Source organism: Lissotriton vulgaris, chromosome 8 (assembly GCF_964263255.1).
Source record: "Lissotriton vulgaris chromosome 8, aLisVul1.2, whole genome shotgun sequence".
Lineage (NCBI taxonomy): Eukaryota > Metazoa > Chordata > Amphibia > Caudata > Salamandridae > Lissotriton > Lissotriton vulgaris.
The window spans coordinates 1,185,584,680-1,185,604,293 of NC_141696.1; the positions used below are offsets into that span (position 1 = coordinate 1,185,584,680).

The 19,614-nt window shown below is 44.5% G+C and overlaps 1 protein-coding gene across 2 annotated transcripts in view; it reads left to right on the forward strand.

The window, feature by feature from the left end:
* Positions 1-2,162: 2,162 nt before the first annotated feature.
* MRPS31 (mitochondrial ribosomal protein S31) overlaps positions 2,163-19,614 on the forward strand; it is a 232,440-nt gene continuing 214,988 nt past the window's right edge. The window contains exon 1 of one of the 2 annotated variants that reach the window (XM_086935055.1): positions 2,163-2,294. In XM_086935055.1, coding sequence (XP_086791181.1) covers positions 2,215-2,294 — 80 coding nt within the window. In that variant the 5' untranslated portion in view covers positions 2,163-2,214. The remainder of the gene's footprint in view (positions 2,295-19,614) is intronic. The other variant, XM_086935056.1, reaches the window with a different exon arrangement.

The following is a 19,614-nucleotide window of genomic DNA, read 5'->3' on the forward strand; positions in this document are numbered from 1 at the left end:
TCGGAAGGCCAAGTGTGCTGAGCAGCATTGAGGTAGTACGTGAGTCCCGAGATAACCTCATAGAGTGCACGTTGTCTTGGGGTTGAACCACTTGGGGGTAGGGGGGTTGGAGCAGTTGGGGGTCAAATAGCAGGGAGGAGGTAAGTCTTAGAGCTACAATGTCTGGGAGAGAGGAGCAAGCAGTAATTTGCATTTAGATGGTGGCAACTCCTACAATTGTTTTTTACTACTGCAAGGCATACCTCTGCCATAGGATAACATTGGGTTGCCTTTTTACGTTTAATAAGGGCTAACGTTTGAGCGGGAACAGATGAACATTTCATGTTAGGTGTTCGGGAAATTGTAATTTAAAACCATCTTTAATGGTAAAATCGGATTTTTAAGTTATAATTTCAAAAATGCCACTTTTAGAATGTTGGCATTTCCCTTCTTTATTTGGTACTTGCTGTCTATTACTGGGCCATATGACTGGGCACAGTTGGCAGATAGACTTTGTTTATTCCTCCCAGACAGCCACACATGTAAATGTTTTTGTACTTGTATAGCGCACAGCTACCCGCAGTGGGTTTCCCGGCGCTTGTACGAATACCGCAAGGGAACCCTTCCTGGCTTTCCCTGTGAAGTGTCCACTCCTGGGCACCCCCATGGTGCAGACCAGGCATCCCTCGCGTTGTGGGGCCGTTGTGGAGACTAAGCAAGCTATTGCCCAGAGTTACAGCGTGGGACACATGATCAGAATAGGCACTGAGGCGAGAATAGTCAGGTGTGCCTGGACTGGCCATCAACTGAGGTGTATGGTGTGCTGTGAGATAATATATGATGGTGCACGGAGGTGATTGGGTGAAAACCAGTCACTCATTGTCGTTGTTTGTTTAAAGAAGCTTTCCGTGGTCTACTGTAGCTGCAGCTGGTGTCATAACCTCAGCATAGTTGCACAGACGAAAAGCACCGAGCTTTCGTCCTGCAGCTTCTACTCAACGTGACTACCCCTGATTCCGGAAAAGGAAAAGGACAGTACAGCAGACTTTGCCTGGTGGTGACATGGAAGGTGGGAACGCATAGCGGAGAATTGTGAAACGGGAGAAAATGTGGCAACCAACCAGTGCCAACTACAAGAGAGACATTCATTAAGGTCTTGATAAAGATGGTTTATCTATTCCAAAGCGTCGACGCTCTAGCTCACACAATTAAGGGAGGCAACTGATCCTGTAGTTATGAATATTTAAGCATTTCAAGGAAAGGTCAAGAAGTATTTTACCCTAATGTGTGGTTCTCAAGACAAAAAATAGTGTCTGTTTTCCTGTCTCTCTCCCTTTCCTTTTTCTTTTTGTTAGGTGCATGTAACTTATATTTTTGGTAATTATTTTATCTACCCTGAAAAACTGTATTTTGGATCAAAAAGTTTAAACAGACATATGAATTTTAAGGTGCACACGTGCAAAACTGAAGCATTTGATTTTAGGATGATGTATTTTTAAGATTTATTTGTGTATTGTTGATGACTTTGTTTTTAATCAAAAAATAAAAGCTTTATTTTAATTTGTTTTCCTGTATTCTATGGTATGAACATTAGATGATTGTTCTAATACATGGGCTATACCTTTTGTGAGTTGCGAAATTAGTCTGGTTCACCAAGGGATCCTTATCTTGTACTGTTTATAAGTACCCTAATCCCATGGTTGTTCAAAAGGGGTCTCTCTCAAATTTTAAAACACGAAAATGTGGTCTGCCAAACATATGGCGGTTACATCCAAGGCGCCATTTTGGTGTTGTGTATTTTTAAATACACTAAACAAACTCGAAGGGAAGCAGGAGAAGATATGTGCCGCTTATCTCCAAAAATGTGTTGTTTTCATATCGCTTTATATTAATCGAATGTGCATTTGTTCTCGGAAAGGGGAAGTCAATAATAAGATCGACGTATTTTTGACATCACTTGTGATAAATAAATTAAGCTACTAATTAATTTCAGAAAATTGTCATTATTCAAGCATTTTTAAAAGAGTCCCGACCGTATTTTTTTTTGTTTCGGTGCAATGGACGACAGGACATATAACTCTAAACATGGCAACCGCGACGGATCGCGCTAAGCACAAACTCCACATTTTAGTCCGCCTTTCTATTTCCATAAAAAACAGTACTGTTTCAGGGTCACTGACAGTGGCAGCGACAGCACCAGTCGTACATACATGTGTACCCTACGATAGCTCAAAGATGCGCAAGAGTTTTTCCCTGTGCCGGGGTGCTCGGGGCTCCCTTAGTCGGAGATGGGGTGTGTCTGTTCCCCAAATAAGGTAATTGATACTTCGCGGCTAATCAGTGTGTGGGAGATTTAAGAGGACTGACCTTTCGGAGAGAAGGGGGTGTACAGTACTCCCATAACGTGGGAGGGAGAAAGGCAGTGACTTGACTTGGGCTCTCGAGCTTTAGGTTTTTCGCACAGGCTGATTCGTAGAGCCACAGTGCTGCCATGTGTCAGACCCTGGCCCCCATTCAAAGAACTTTTCACATTTGCAGAGGGCTTCCCATCTCCTAGGATTGACAGCCCCTATTTTCTAGAGCCCCTTTCCCGAATATCAAGCACGAGACATAGCGAGATGCATCCCCTCCTAACAGTAATGAGTCAGCCATGACTGTTGTCAGTTTTGGTGAAGTGTATTGATGGCCAGTGTTGTTACATATTACCGCTTGATTATTGCCAATCAAACTATTTAGGAGTGGCCTTTTAAACGATACACTAAATTTCTTCATTCAGCTTCTGAATTAGGGCATTATGATAAACAAATGCATATCTTATCCCAAATTTGTACATTATGATCAACAAATGTGAATATAATGTTAAATGATGCTGTGGATTTAAAACAGCCTTTCTTTTTATAAAAAGTACAGTGATATGCGAAAGGTATTACAGGACACTGTTTTTATGATGCTGGTTACCCCTGACTTAACAGAAAACCGACCTTTCTAAGCGTGGCTCAACATCTCAGGGATGACCGTTAAATATATTGGCAAAACCAAGCGGCCTTGTATGTTCCACAAAGGGTGTACTTAGTTGCAAGTCTTCAGGAGATAAATGCATGTGATGTGTTTCTGGCTACACTAATATATAAATTCAGCAGTCCATCATTTAACAGTTTTTAAAATTTTTATAAACTGCTTTAAGAAGAGAGTGAGGCAGTGCATGGAGTACTTGTTTTGGCTGTGTTTTGGGACAATCTCCCTGGGACAAGAGTCGAACTGGAGCTAAACATTGTCTCTAACCCTGCTTATCTTGCTCACTTCTAGGTGCATTAGCATGTTTGTGAGTTTCTGAGGCTACACATATTGCATCAATTGAAAGCTATCGCCAACACTTATCAGAAGGTTACCGTTATCAATTTCAACAAATAAGATGAAAACCTTTCTTCTACTCATTCAAGTAGAATTTGATAATCAATCAAGATTGCCTCCCCTTTGCTTTAAAAACTTCTAATTTTGTGTCACTTTAAAGATAAACTACCCCGTAACATATGGAAAATAAATATGTGACTGTTTAGTAGGTTAATTTATTGTTAGAAGGTTTTCAAATCTTTTAGTGTTCTTATTTAATGTTGCTTTTTTGTGTAAGACTCATAGTGGTGTCTTGCTTGAGAGTGTGCACATTGAGGTGACATCCCTTGACCTAACACTGCTACTAGTTTCTCAGCATTGTCCTTAATTTTGGTGAGACCCCTATGTGCCACCTGATACTGATGCAGCTTGCTCCATCAAACAACTGGTCTAAAGATATAGCTTTCTCCACTATTAAGTTACATTTAATATCTAGTTTAAGTCCTATGATATAAAATTGGATCAGTAATGGGGTGACCTGAGGCAGCTGGCTGTAGGGGTAGCCCTAGAAACTGATACTCCATGTACCTGCTCTCACGCAAGAACCATTCACCTATCTCCACTGTCACTTCACCTCCACTCCAGAACTACTGTCCCATCTCGCTTCTCCAGTTGCCTGCCAAAATCCTGGAGAGGGCAATCAACCTCCAACACCTCTAACACCTGAAGCAAAACAACTTACTGTTTCTACTACTACTACTGAGGCAGTAGTTGTTGCGACTGGGGTCTAGGTTACGGAGATCAGCAGCGAAGTACCTGTGTCAGTCGAGAGGGCCAGGGTTCCTGGCACTGGGAACGGTCCAGGCGCTGCTGCTTCTATGAGTAGGTCATGGGAAGTGGGGAGAGCGGGATAGCAGGAAAAAACAACTAAGTGGGATGGCAGCGAAAAATCGGATGGCAAGGCTCTCCGGGGCACTGGAGGCCTTGGCGCTGTCCTGTGGGGCTGTGATACCAGCACTTACTGCTGCTGGCTGGCTGTAAGGTCTGCGAGGCTTGCAGTTACTGCCGGCAGTCAGGAGGTGGTGGCAGTCCTCTGGGGAGGTGGACTGGATCATAATCTTAGCTATGCTCACTTCTTTTTGGGTCATAACCCAACTCAATCCAAACGTTCCCTTGGTCCATTTTCATCTGGACTCCTCCTTACATAACCCATTCAACCTCCACCTTCCACCCTTCTATAGTGACTATACTCAGTTACAAAATTTTCTTTTATACACTTCAAATTGTTCTGTTTGCTTCATGATGTGCTTGCTCATATTTCAAAATGTGCCTATACTTACCTGAAGGTGTGCCTGTACTTACCTAAAGTTGTGCACACAGGTATAATCACACAGTTATTGTGCGAAGCCCTACTATAGTCAGTTTGGCTCCCAATCCAAACGGCTCCTGGGGTTAGCACTATATTTATAACTTGCCCCTGATACCATGCAAATGGTGTAGCTTCTTGCTTCGATGCAGCTAGGCTCAGCCCCTCATGGCCTCCACAGCTATACAAATGTTTGTGTCTCTACAATTCCCTCCTCAGAAGAAAGGCATTTATTCTCATTTTTCTCTACACCGATCTCCTTTCTTTCTTAACTTATTTCTTTGCTTTCCTCTCATTTTCCCCTTCTTTCCTTCCCTTGCCCTTCTTCTCCCACCACTCCCCCCCACTCTCCACCTTACTCTCCCTTCTACGCCTCTCTTTGCAAACCCCATCTCGGCCAGAGCGAGCCCCCCTTGTCCCACCCTCGGTGGGCATTGCTACCCTTCCTCCACTCACTCAACAACTATTGACACATCCTACAAGCTCTTCCACCCCCCATAAATGTATAATATAAAGATATTATCTCTCAGCGGGAAAGGTTTACACCCCCCATGAAGCGCCAACAAATTCTAGACTATCTACACAAACTTAAAGGTGACTTGATCCCCCTACAAGAAACACAAGTTGCAGTGAAGGACACCAACCTTCTACGTAAAAAGTGGTGCCCAGCCATCAAAAAGAAAAACGTTCTCATCACTCTTATCTCCAACTCCTCTGGCTTACGAATTATCTCCTCGGATATGGATCTGGAAAGTAGATGGTTATTAACAAGACTCCCAAAAGACAACACCAAAATCTATGTTGTGAACATTATGCCCCTACCAATGATCTCCCAGTATTCTGGTCTCAATTAAATAAAAAGAAGTCAGTTATCCTAGACAACTCTAGAATTATTGTTGGTGGAGATTTTTATCCTGGACGGAAACTCCACCTTCTCCTTCAGACCGAACTAGTCCTACAAATGGATGCCTAGCTTATGAAATACCCATAGGCTCAAGGGCATATGGAGGCTGTTCAATCCCAGACCTCCATAAATCATAATAATGTTACTAGACCAGCAGATCTAGCAAATAATCTACTCAACCTAACTATAATGCTCTTGACCCATGAACTGGTTTTAAGTTATGTAATCCTGGGCAAATATTGTAATTCACTGAGCCGCCATTTTCTTCTTTATCACATGAGAGCACCTTCAAATGCACGAGTTCAGCATGTCAGCTGTACAATGAAACCCTTTTTAGGAGACTTTAGAGGCTGCTTTTAAAAGTGCTGCCAAAGCGGCGACCAGCTTGCTAGAACGCGCGCACATGTGCATAATTATTATATTCTTATATAGCGCCAGATTCGACCCCCGAAGGGGTATCTCCGCACTTGCCTTGGGAACCCGTCCTGGCTTTTTCCCTGTGAGATAGCCCCTACAGGGCATCCCCAAGGTGAAAGCCAGGCATCCCGATGCAGGGGGGCCGTTGTGGAGATTAAGCAAGCTTAATGCCCAGAGTTGCAGAGTGTGAACCCATGATTAGGTCAGGCACCGAAGGGAGAATTATCGAGTCCATGGACATTTGAGCTCAAGACCCTGCCGCGTCGGGAATTGAACCCTGGTCCCGGGTCTGACCTCTGCTTCAGGGTCTGCCTGCTCTAACCAGTGAGCCACACTTCTCCACAGCAAGCTGGTGGCCGGCAAGGTAGCACTTGCGGTTTTTTTCTCCATTCGGCCGCGCTGCCTTACTTTTACGTCCACATGGCCTCTCCTTTATGCTCTCCCTTGTTTCATACTGCACTTCAACCCACAATTGTTGTTGCCGCTAAACTGTCTAATTGAAAGTAGGTAATATGTCCCTAATTATCAGTAATTCGCAGGCATTCACGTGCATTCCTCGCATCGCTGTTCTTGAGCGTGCGCTTTAACGCTCATCCCCCTCCCCAACACAGAGCGTGTCACCTTGCCGAGCCCTCTCCCATGTGTTCCCTGGGGTAGGTCTTTATTGTAAGGGGCTCGGGTCGCGTCGATATGGCCAGCTGTCCCCCACCATCTCCTGTGCTTCCTTTGATGCTCCTGTTTTTGTAGTGTAGTTCCTATATTCCCAATAGGCTCTGCGCATTGGAATAGTATATACTATAGAGTGACGTAGGACTGAGGTCTACTAGATCTCTATCGAATATACTAAACTTAATAGTGAGTGCCAGCTAGCTCAGAGGTCACTAGAAACTTTCTCGAATAAACAAGAAGGGATTCGTTTCTGACAACCGCATAAACATGACAACTTTGTTTCCCAAGAATAAGAAATATATCTCTAGAGTTGTGGAAACAATAGATAGCTATTTCACTCAGTCAATCGTGCATGCTTCGTTTCACCAGAAGTGCAGATAAATAGAGAGACGGGCGTTTTCAATAAAAGATATTTATTGAACGGTCTTCTTTCTCATGCAAAAGAAATGAACTGCTACAATCGCAATACTTAGCATGAAGTAAAGGGCGTCCAGTAAAAAGAGTATTACAAAGCAATACTGTAATAGCATGGTATGGTTTCTAAGCCATAGATAAATATATAAAATACATACATTAATAAATAATGACTCAAAGTACTCAACTGGTGCTTCTAAAATACGCCTACCCCGGTGTACCTAACCTAAGTCTAGTACAAGGGAAGAAGTAAGTGAGGTGTAGCTTAGTTTTAGTATTCTTTGCCAAGAATCTATTCCAAGAATTCTCTAAGGGTCTAATCAGCTCCGCACCTTGGTTTAGAATGAAGAGGTCTTGTATCTCTCTCTCTCAGGACTCGATTTCCCAGCAACCTGCAAGGGTAGCTTGGAAACACTGGAGCTGGATTTCTCGGCAGGAGAAAAGACAGCGTCTCTCTCAGTGCGTCAGCGGGAGGGTCTTGCTTCAGCGAGCTGTGTCATGTAGGTAGATAGCAGAACTGCCTCAAACCACCGTGTGTTTGCCTGAGCAGTGTGGGTATAATAATACCTTGAAGGTGCTGAGTTTGACGTAAGGTTGGATTTAATAACGTCATCAAAGACTCAGTTCTTTGAAAACTCCATGATTTCTTGGATAACTTAATATTCATGCAAGGGGAAGTCCCTGACTGCTGAAGACGGGTTTTTCCAAGAAATCGTTGTGGATTTTTGGAACTAGTGGAAGTAGCCCTGCCTTATTTGGACAGCATAGGCTAAGTCTAAATATGGTTATGATTTCTATGCCTATATAAGGATAGGGTGATTTATACCTATATATGGGCATATAGGCATATATATGGGCAAGGTCTTTAAGGGGGGTAGCCTCCCCCCTTAAAGGCCTGAAGATTTGGGTCTCTAAAGGGAAACGCTCGGTTTCCCAGGTAAAGCCACTCCCACTGACCCAGAACTCCTCTTTATTAGAGGATAATAATCGGTGGAATTGGCTGCATAGTGCTCTATCTACTAAGACCACAGATAACCCCAAATTGTTTCACCATCTTTAACACCCCATTGAAAATTATCTCTTGGAATGCGGCAGGGATTCATAGTAGCCCAGAGAAATTTGACCTTCTATTTTCTCTGGGAGCAAATGTGATCTGTATCCAGGAAACATGGTGTACTAATTTGTTGGATGTTTCGCAGGATTTCTATGTTCTGGAAGTCCCAGCTGCCCCTTCCAAGAAAGGTCACGCTAGGGGGGGAATTGCTTGTCTTTTATCAAATAAATTACAGTGGAGATTCTCCCATTATACCGACCCAAGTAATCTTTTTCAAGCTATAACAATAGCAAATCTGTTTAGCAATTTTAAAAACTCACCTATTGTTATTCTTAATGTGTATATTCCTCCAGAAGAGAGTTTTAATCTCATATTGAAGCAGGTATTTAGATATATTGGCCAAATTAAAAACGTACCATCCCCTCCGGAAATCATTCTAGTAGGAGATCTGAACTGTAAAATTTCCAATGCTAGTCTGAAACTTTTCAGAAATCAATCCAAAGAAGAGGCGCATTTTGTCCCCCAATCCCTCTTTCCAGAGAAGTTAGTGACCAACAAAAGAGGGAAGATTCTATTAGAAGAATTAGCAGCAGTGGAGGGACTCATATTAAATGGGAGATTCCCGTCCGATGTGCCTGCTGAATTCACACATAAGTCTCCTTTTGGGTCTTCCATCTTGGATTATGCAATCTCGGATTACGGTTTGTTTCCTTGTATCCAGGATCTTAAGATTATTCCTACAACTCTGAGCGACCATAGTATAATGCTCATAACTATTACCCTAAAGCCCCTGCCCACTGCGCCATGGTCCCTTAACGGCAGTGACGCTGCTTTGCATGTCTCTACGGGAAGGTGCTTTTGGAATCCTTCTGCCATTAATGGGGTCCATGATATATTATGTAAAACTTTATTAGAATTAAACGAGTGGCGTGGTTTAGAAATAGTTAAATTTGAAAAACTCATGCGAAACATCATTTTTGATGTAAAAAAGGCTTCCCGTCCTAGAAAAGGGGTAGTTGTGCCTAGTTTACTACGCATCCTGAACAAGGAAATAAATAAACTAGTCCGTGAGCAATATCTAGATAGAGTTATGGAACGAGAAAAAGAAATTTCTAGATTAAAAAGAAAGAGATGTAGACTAAAAGCGAAAATAAAAAAGGAGAAGGAAGATACAGTTTGGATCAACTTGAGGGAATCTGCTGTTCAGGGTAGGATTAGAGAATTTTGGGCAATAATTGGGAAGGGATGTGGTACTAGAATAAGCCCCCGCCCCATCCCTATAGCTGAAGAAGTATGGATCACTTTCATCCGGGACCTCTACGCAGGGAATGGTACTTCAGGTGAAGATATTGTCCTAGATGCAACGCCTGAAGGACTCATTAATTATCCCACAGAGGAAGCAATTGAAATGGCTATAAAGAACATGCGCGCCTCTGGTGCAATGGGTCCCGACGAACTCCCTATGACGGTCTTGAAGCAGGATCCTACAAGGTGGAGTAAAATCCTGTATCCATTGTTTAAAGCCTGTTTTTTGTCTAAAACGGTACCTGCCTCTTGGAGGGGAAGTATTTTGGTCCCTATTTTTAAGAAGGGAACTAGGGATTGCCCCAGCAATTATCGACTGATAGCCCTCCTCGACTCTATCGGAAAGGTCTTTGCGAAATGTCTACTAAATCTCCTTTCCGACTGGGTCGATGAGAATAATATCTTGCCTCTCGAACAAACTGGCTTCCGTAGGGGACATGGCACTCTAGATAACCTCACCACCCTCCATGTGGTTACTGATAAATATGTCTAGGTGAGAGGGGGGGTGGTGTACGCGGCTTTTATTGATTTCTCCACAGCGTTCGATAAAGTAGACCGTAGAACGCTGTGGAGAAAATTGGCAGCTCTTGGTGTCCCGGCCTATCTATTGGAGCTTGTTCGCACCCTCCATACAGAGACTTGATGTAGTGTTTTGCAGGGGGGCGAAAGGGGGCTATCTCAGCAAATTTCGGCCTTGAATGGTCTTAAACAAGGCTGCTTATTGGCTCCCCTTTTGTTCTCCTTGTATACTGTAGACTTACCCGCCGCCTTGTCTGTCAGTGAGGGTATTGCACCGGTGATAGGGGGGACCCCAATATCTTGCTTGATGTATGCCGATGACGTCCTTATTTTAGATCTGACTCCCAAAGGACTTACAAACCGGCTACATGCCCTTCATGTTTTTGCTGGTGCTCATTGCATGAAGATTAACATATCTAAAAGCAAGGTGATGTGTATTGCCGGTAAGAAGAAGTGCAGATTAAAAAATTTTGGATGGTATATCGGCGGCCAAAAACTGGAGGTTGTTAACTCCTATACTTTTCTGGGGAAAATTATAGCGGCTAACTTGAGTCAGAGGCCCCATATTTAGCATAGTTCACGCAAAGCCCGTGCCCATGGCAAGGGTTTAAATTCCCTCTATTTGGCTACGGGGAAAAGGCACTTTTCGTGTTTACTGGAGGTGTACAGGTCTAAAATCCCCGCTACGATACTATACAGTATCGAACTTATAGAGGTGAAATATTGGGATTTTTGCCATAAGATCGAGGAGAAACTCTTAAGATCCCTATCTTCTTTAAATACTGCGTGCTCTTTGGCCGCTTGTAGGCTCGATTTCGGTCTCAGGAGCAGCTGGGTACAGGGACTATGTGCCCTAGTAAGATGGGTTGCCTGCCTGGCTAGAGCGGAACTGGGGACGATGAGAGCTCTCCTCAGAATTGAATTGCTGGGTAATTTTAAAGAGTTTTCACAATTGGTAAGGAATTTTAGAAAAGCTGCAACTCTCCTAAAAGTAGATGAAAACAATTTGTTTTTGTACTCTCCCTTACAGTTAAAACTCGTATTAAAACAGGCCTCGTGGGAGTTATGTTTTCAGACAGATAAGAATTTAATCTGTGGAAAAAGGGATGTAGACCTTCTTATTAATTCTTATGTGATTAAGTCGGCCCAACCCTATGTCTCCTGGAACTTGCCGCATGGTATCCGTAGATTTTGGTTTCTCTTACGTTACGATCTGTTACCCTTAAATCTACTTTTATCCAAATGGTATGGTTCTTCTCCTATGTGCAATTTATGTAACCTGAGTACCCAGGATCATATGCATGTTTTATTGATTTGCCCTGCGCTCCGTATATTGCGACTCAGATGGTTAAAACCTATTTGTCTCCGTCTGGGCATTGCTACTTTGAACAGTTTTCTCCAAGCACTTTATTGGCCTCCTAATGAAATGTTCTGCTTTTATATTTTTAACTTTTTTAAAGGTTTTTTAGCTATTTATTAATATGTCTCTGGAGTTGTTTGACATTGCTTCCTGCTGTAGACCTGTCATTGTATGTTATCTTTGCACACTAATATGTTTCCTAAATGCCATCATTTTGATATGTATTTGTCTTTTGCTTTTATCACTGTGAACATTTATGTGGCCCTCTTTTGAGAGCCAAAACATAATAAAATAAATTGAAATTGGGCATTAATCGGGAAAATTACACTAGGGTCCTAAATTCAAATACAACAGTTTGACTTGCACTTTACATGCGGATTAAACAACCGCCGCTGGCCCGGTAGACGCAAGAGCACTTAAATTGCCTTCACCAGGCCTTAGCCCATCGACGTCACCACCAAGCCGCTCCGGGATTGGTGCCAGTTCTGAGGGTTACCCTAGCAACAAGGGGGCTTGTTTTTCATGACCACAGATCCAGGAAGAGCCACGCACCCTGTGAGCAGCTGAAAAAAGCAGAAATTAAACCAAAACCACCAGTTGGGGTCTGTAAAATCACACAACAGCCAGTCATCGGCAAGCAGTCTTGAGCTTCCGTCTTCGTGGTGAGTCTGCCCATACTTTTCATGGCAGTGCGTCACAATAGATTACAGTGGGCTCACGGGAACACACCACACAGGCCGAGCAATATATTTCATATGTTTGTAAGTGGGACTTAACCCCTAAATGTATTTTTTCTTCGCCTCAGTGCTTGGTTTTTTTTCTTTATCCCTTGTCCCTCCTCCACTCAGACCCCATGTCTCTTGCTTCGTTACCCATTGCACCGTCGGTTTTACCCACTTCATGTCTCCTCTTCCAGTTCGTCCCTCGGGTTTCCGGTTCCTGTTCCACTGGCACTGCCTGCTATACTTATCTCCTGCCCCCACCCAACCAGTTCCTGTCTCTGTACCCCTGGCACGGTCTGTTTTTTGTGTCTCTGTATCACCTGCCCTCTCCTCCAGTCAGCAGCCACATCTTTTGTCCCAGTTTCCCCAGCACTATGTTATCTATTGACCGATCCGCTTCTCTTGTCTACTGCCCCTGGTAGGATTTATTTTAACTGTCTCCCATCCCTATCTTCGGTGACTTTCTGTGTCTTCTGCCCCTGTGTCCCTGAAACTGCCTGTTCCCCTCTCGCTCTCTCCGTCTCGGGACTCTCGGTTTGTGCTACCTGTTGAGCCCTGTGAATTATCGGCTCCAGCCTGCACCCTCCCTGCTCTGTCTATCAGCGCGCTGACTACTGATGAGCGCAACAGTTATTAAAATGTGAAATTTATCAGCAACGCTATGTATACATTGTTGTGTTCCTCAAAGACATTTATCTTTTTGTCATCCAGTGGAGTCTTCCCTGCTATTATCAACAGATCAGTTTTGTGTTACAGTAATTAGTTACACCATAAACTGGTTTCCAGATTAGTAACCGTGAAATTAAAAGACCACCTTATTTATGAATGTATAAAGCCGAATATCTACTTCAAATAAATCATGGAACGAGGGAGAAATCAGTGATGATTTAATGGAAAGGAAGTGTCTCAGTAATGCTGCATTTAGAAACCGACATTAACTTTGGTCGGGCTTTTATTACAGTGTTTTCATACTGTTATTGCAGCACATTCTTTCATCCACCAGCGAGGTTTAAAGGACACTCCACAACCACACTGGCCTCCGTACTTCTGTGGCAATAAGTCCGGCATTATTGCACTTGTATAATGCCTGCCCTTCAGCAGTTTCTTTTCGAACCATTCTAACATAACTGTTCCTTTAAATATTTTACAGAAAAGTGTTTTTAATGGCAAGCAGCAGTTTCAGAAGTCCTACAAATTCCCATACTCTCAAAGTACTTCTCGAGAGCGGGCTCTTGGTTTTTGTGGAGTGGCGAGAGGGTTGCTTTTTAACAACATTTCGCTCCAGTCTTGTTTTTACTCGTTTTTTTGTTTGCCTGAATGTTATGGCAGTGTTTTGAATTTTAGTTTGAACGAACTGTGAGCAATATTAAGGATCAATGGGAAATCTCCGGTAACAACCTTGAAGACTTGGGTTATTTGACTCGATTTCCGAACTCTTTCAGCTATATTTCAGGTTTAAATGACACCTCTGAGCTGTACCATTTTAGTTTAAGAAATAATGGAGGACACGTACAGTTTTGTAGTGTAATCTAATTAAGAACGCACTTCATGTCTTAATAGTAGCTAGACTGATCATACTCATCACACCCACCAACTCCATTGTAGGTTTCATTTCATATTGGCTACTGCACTAGTCTGTTAGCTAGCTGCCTGTTATTTTTTTTCTTTACCCTCACACATATTACAGTCCCCGCCCTTTTCTGTTCACCTCAGCACACTCTCGCTCGCTCTCTCTCTTTTCACCACTCACGCCTCACCCCTTGCCACATTCATCCTCCTTGTCACCTTTCTCTCTCCAGCGCAGTAGCCCCCAATCTGTCCTCCCCAGGGGGGGGCAAAAAGCCCACTAGGCGTCAGGATTTTTTTTGTGAATTTGAATCAGGGGTAGGGGCTGCCAAAAGGGGCATGCCAGTACCCCCACCCATCCGCAAAAATTCCAGTCTTTCTGACCCTGGGGTCATATGGGGGCAGTAGCTCCTAATCTGCCCCCCCCCGGGGTGCAGAAAGCTAACTAGAAACCATGGATTCTTTTTGTATTCACGTAGGGGTGGGGGCTGCCAAAATTATGGTCATGACAATAACCCCCCCAGAGATATTCCAGTCTTTCTGCCCCCCTGGACGGGGAGATGGGGGGAGAGCGGCCACTTGGGCAAGGGACTTTGTCCCCCCCCCCAAAAAAAATGGGCAAATTCAGTATTTCTGCCCCCCGGGGTGTGGGGGGGGGCGTGAGGGGCAGAAAGCAATCTAGACAGCAGGGATTTTTTGGGGCAATTTTAATTTGGGTGGGGGCTGCCTAAATTGGGCATGCCAATGCCCCCACCTCCCACCAAAATTACAGCCTTTATGCCTCATCCCCTCCCCCGGGAGGGGGGGGGGGCAAAAAGCACACCAGATGCCAGGGATTTTTTTGTGCAATTTGAATTAGGGTGGGGGCTGCCCCCACCTGCAAAAATTACAGCCTTTCTGCCCCCCCTGGGCAAAAAGTCCACTAGACGACAGGGATTTATATTGCCAATTTTAATTAGGGGTGGGGGCTGGCCATAACAGCATGCCAATGCCCCCACCCGCCGTAAAAATGACAGTAGCCCACTTTGTTTTTTCCCGCGCTCGCCGCCCAACAAGACGTCGCATCCCGCCACCGGACATAGGGAGCCTTGCCGACCATTTACAGGCAGGGAGATCTTTTAAATCATTTCCTGGAATACTCCTAAGGATTAACATCTTTCTATACCTGAAACTTGGGATAAGCATCTTTCTTTTTCTTAGGTTATCAGATCCTTAAGAAAAATAGACCTACTATCAATCTGAAAGTCTATTGGACCGAACCCAAAGTAACTTAGATAAAGCCTAGGAGAGATCCAGAAACACCCCGGAAACGAAATTTATCCAATATCAGCATAAAAAGGGTTCCGGTTGGCGGGACTTTCTATTTACTCATCGAAGCAATCAGTTTCTATCAATTTATCACCAAAAGACTTCGAATGAGAAAACGAAAATTTATCTTATCGCTTACTCTTTGATAAAACGAACATTTAATATTTTGTGGCTGCTCCAGGAAGAAGGCGCTGGCCGCCGAAACGCGCGTAGAGACCGAATTTTCATGCCACTTTCTCTTATATTCAATATTCTAATTTTAAAAAAATTGTATATGAATTTGTTATATGTAATTGTTAGGTATACAATGTGATTTTATAATTGTCATTTGATGATACATGAATGATTTTTTACTTGTGTTAATTGTTTAATAAAAGCCTGTTCTTTTAGCCAGCTGAAGTTTTCTTTTATATCGTGTCTGATCTACATGTGATTTGTACCGCCAAATGTCCTAGGTTGTTACTTTTCATTCAGTAGCCCACTAGAAACCAGGGATTTTATTGGGCAATTACAATTAGGGGTGGGGACATTGGCATGCCCATTTTGGGCAAAAATTACAGCCTTTCTGTCTCCCCTGGTGGGCTGATGGGGGGAGTAGCCCCCAATCTGTCCCCCCGGGTGGGGGGGGGCGGGCGAAAGCCCACTAGGCGTCAGGAATTTATTTAGTGAATTTGAATCAGGGGTAGGGTCTGACCAAAACGGGAATGCCAGTGCCCCCACCCCTCCGCAAACATTCCAGTCTTTCTGCCCCCCTGGGGGGATATTTATTTATTTATTTATTTATAATTACATTTGTTAAGCGCGCAGCTACCCGGAGGTTTCCCGGCGCTAAGGCAAACTGAACGGTATAAAAGGTGAGTGGAACATCAGATCGGGAGTTTAAGTGTTGAAAAGCCAAGTTTTAATTCCTTTACGGAATGTCAAAAAGCACAATTCAGAACGCAAGGATTGGGGGAGGGAGTTCCATAAGGAGGGTGCTAACAGGGAGAACGAGCGACCTCCCATTTTGGCTCTGTTGACGCGTGGAGTCCTAAACTTGTTCTGAGTAGATGACCTGAGTGTGCGGGGGGGAATATATTGCTGCACTAGAGCAGAAAGATAGTGCGGGGCTATTCCCGTCATGATCTTGTGCATAAAGCAAAGTGCTTTGAATTTAATTCTGCTCTCGATCCGCAACCAATGAAGTTTACGCATGTGCGGTGCGGCCGAGGATCTAGCAGGTAGGTTACAGATAAGGCGAACTGCCATATTCTGTACCAGCTGGTATTTCCTGGTTACCTCCTTGCAGGCACCCAGGAGTAAGATGTTCCCATAGTCCAGGCGTGAGATGACAAGAGCCTGGACTACCGTCCTCAGGGTGTCAGCAGGCAGCATCCATGTGATTTTCCTCAGCCACCTGATGATGGTGGTACAGGTGGCGGAGACTTTCACAACGTGTTGCTTGTAAGATAGTTGGTTGTCGAGGAGAACCCCAAGATTACGAGCTGTCATAGTTGGAGTAGGTAAAGGGCCCATCTCCGGTGGCCAATGTTGTGGGCCCCAGAGTGAGGTATCTGAGCCAAACAGGAGTAGTTCTGTTTTGTCCCCGTTTAATTTTAATTTGTGCTTAAGCATCCAATCAGATATTTGTTTCAGTCCAGATTGTAGAGAGGAGGAGGGAAGATTTTTATTAGTAGAAAGTGAGTAGATGACTTGAGTGTCATCAGCGTAGGAATAAATTGTGAGACCGGCCTGTTCCGCCAAAAAAGCAAGCGGTCTCACATACAGGTTAAAGAAAAGGGGGCTGAGGATAGACCCTTGGGGAACACCGTGAGTGGAGGGGAGTATGGACGAAACAGATGTAGAAGAGAAAACTTGAAACGTGCGATCAGAGAGAAAGTTAGCAATCCAGGCCAGGGCGGAGCCACCGACACCCACAGATTTCAAGGTGGACAACAGAATGGAATGGGAGACGGTGTCAAATGCGGCACTCAAATCAAGCAAGATGAGTGCCACGGTCTCCCCATTGTCCACCTGTCGCCTGATGGTCTCCGACACACCAAGGAGTGTGGTTTCAGTAGAGAAACCAGCCCTGAACCCGGATTGAGAACCATGAAGAAGTTTGGAAGTTTCAACGTAGGAATTGAGCAGGGAATTGACGTGTTTCTCCAAAATCTTGGAGAAACATGAGAGCAACGAAATAGGGCGAAAATAAGAAGGGTTGCTGGGGTCTGCGTTAGGCTTTTTTAATAAAGGAACCACCATTGCGTGCTTCCATTCATTTGGAACAATCGCTTCAGTAAGTGAAGCGTTCAGGATTTCCAAAATGATGTGGAGTGGGGCCGGGTCTAAAGAACTCAGAACTTGAGGGGGCATTGGTTCGAGGGGGGAACCAGATTTGATGTCTTGAAGATACTTTTTTAGAAGCGCGGGGGAAATAGGATCCCAAACGTGGAGTGGGGGAGAGGTGGGCGTAGAGCAGGTGATGGTAGCCGGGAGGGAATTGGGTAGGACATGGTCAGAGTGAGTGGAAGCCGCTGGAGTTGAATTAAAAATATCATAAATCCTGTCAATTTTCTCAAGAAAGAAATTGGCTAAGGCATTGCACTGGGCAGTGTCCAGACAGGGGTCCTTGGGTACAGAGGACGCGCAGTAGCCCCCAATCTACCCCACTGGGGTGCAGAAAGCTCACTAGAAACCAGGGATTTTTTTTGTATTCATGTAGGGGGGGCTGCCAAAATGGGCATGACAATAACCCCCCAGAGAAATTCCAGACTTTCTCCCCCCCCCCGGAGGGGGAGATGGGGCAGTGGCCCCTGATCTGCCCCCCGGGGGGTGCAAAAAGCCTACTAGGTGCCAACAATTATGCTGACTGTTTTATGTGTTGGGGGCTGCCCAGAATGGTCATACCAATGCCTGCACCCTCCAAAAAATAGCCACAGTCTTTTTGCCCCCCCTTGGGGGCATATCGGGGCAACCCCCTACCCGATTCCTCCCCAGGGCGGCAGACAGCCCACTAGGCACAGACTTTTTTTTTTTTAGCAATGGGCCTACCTGTGGATTTTGGGCCCTTTCGCTGCCGGCACTTAGGGGAAACCTAGCAAACCTGTACATTTTTGCAAACTACACACCAAGGGAATCCAGAATGGGTTGACTTGTCTGGCTCTCACCAGGTTCTGTTACCCAGAATCCATTGCAAACCTCAACATTTGTCCCTCAAAAAACACATTTTCCACACATTTCTGTGTTGGAAAGGTCTGGAATCTGTGTGGATCCCCAAAATTCCACCCACCCAGCATTTCCCAAAGTCTTCTGAGAAAAATGGTACCCCACTTGTTTGGGTGGGTCACGTACCAGTGACAGCCAAGGGCCCAAAACATATTGAGACAACATAAAAATGACCTATCGCAAAACAACCTGGTTTTGCAAGGTGGGTCCAATGAGTTTTCGGCCCCGGGCTCGGCGGCCATCCTGGGAAACCTACCTAACCCACACGTTTCTGAAAAGTAGACTACTGGGGGAGTCCAGCGAGGTATGGCTTGTGTGGGTTCCCCAACGTTTTCCTACCCAGAATCCTCTGCAAACCTCAAATTTAGCTGAAAAAAATAACTTTTTTCTCAAATTTCTGTTTGGAAAAGTTCTGGAATCTATGTGGATCCTCAAATTTCCTACCACCCAGCATTCCCCCAGGTCTCTCGATAAAAATGATACCTCACTCGCGTGGGTGGATCAAGTACCCGCGACTGGCAAGGGCCCAAAACGTATTGAGGAGACATCAAAATGACCTATCACAAAACAACTTGGTTTTGTAAGGGGGCACCTGGGTTTTTGGCCCTGTGCTCGGCGGCCATCGTGGGAAACGACCAAACCCACACATTTCTGAGAACTAGACACCTGGGGGAGTCCTACTACCCCACACCGTTCCTCTCAGTCTCTAGAGTAAAATTATACCTCATTTGTGTGGGTAGGGCAAGGGACCCGTGATTGGGTAGAGCCCAAAACATAGGGATTTTGGGTATAGCACCGAGAATTCTAAGCGCTACATTTTTTTACAAATATGTTTTTAGCCAATTTTGCATTGGATGCCCACGCAAGTGAGGTGTAATTTTACTCTGGACACTAAGGCGAATGCTGTGGGGTAGGACGTTTGTGCCGGCATGGTGGTTCCACACAAAAATATGTGGAAAATGTGTTTTTTTTTTCAGCTAAATGTGAGGTTTGCAGGGGATTTTGGGGAGGGAAACGGGGGATCCACGCAAGCCATACCTCATTGGACTCCCCAGTCTGTATAGTTTTCAGAAAAGGGTGGGTTAGGTCGATTTCCCAAGATTGCTGCAAGCCCAGGGCTAAAAGACCAGCCCCCCCCAAACCTGGTAGTTTTGTTATAGGTATAAATTTGAGGTTTGCAGTGGATTTTGGGGAGGGAAGCTTTGGGGGTTCCACGCAAGCCATACCTCATTGGACTCCTTGACTCATTGAGATAGTCTTGGCATGTCTTCCTTCTGATGTCAACTTAGTAAGGACTTGAAATAAAGTAATAGCAGTGCCCATTTTTTAAAACTCTGGGCTGTTCAACAAGGTGCAGGACAGGGTTTTAGTGCTATTGAAAATCAAAGGCAATATTTTAGCAATACTGCCTGTCCTGCTATTTTTGTTAGGCCTTAGGTTGTGTTTTCAAGCATCTGTGCTTCCTCTTGTTTCTAGCTCTATCACTTAATGTTA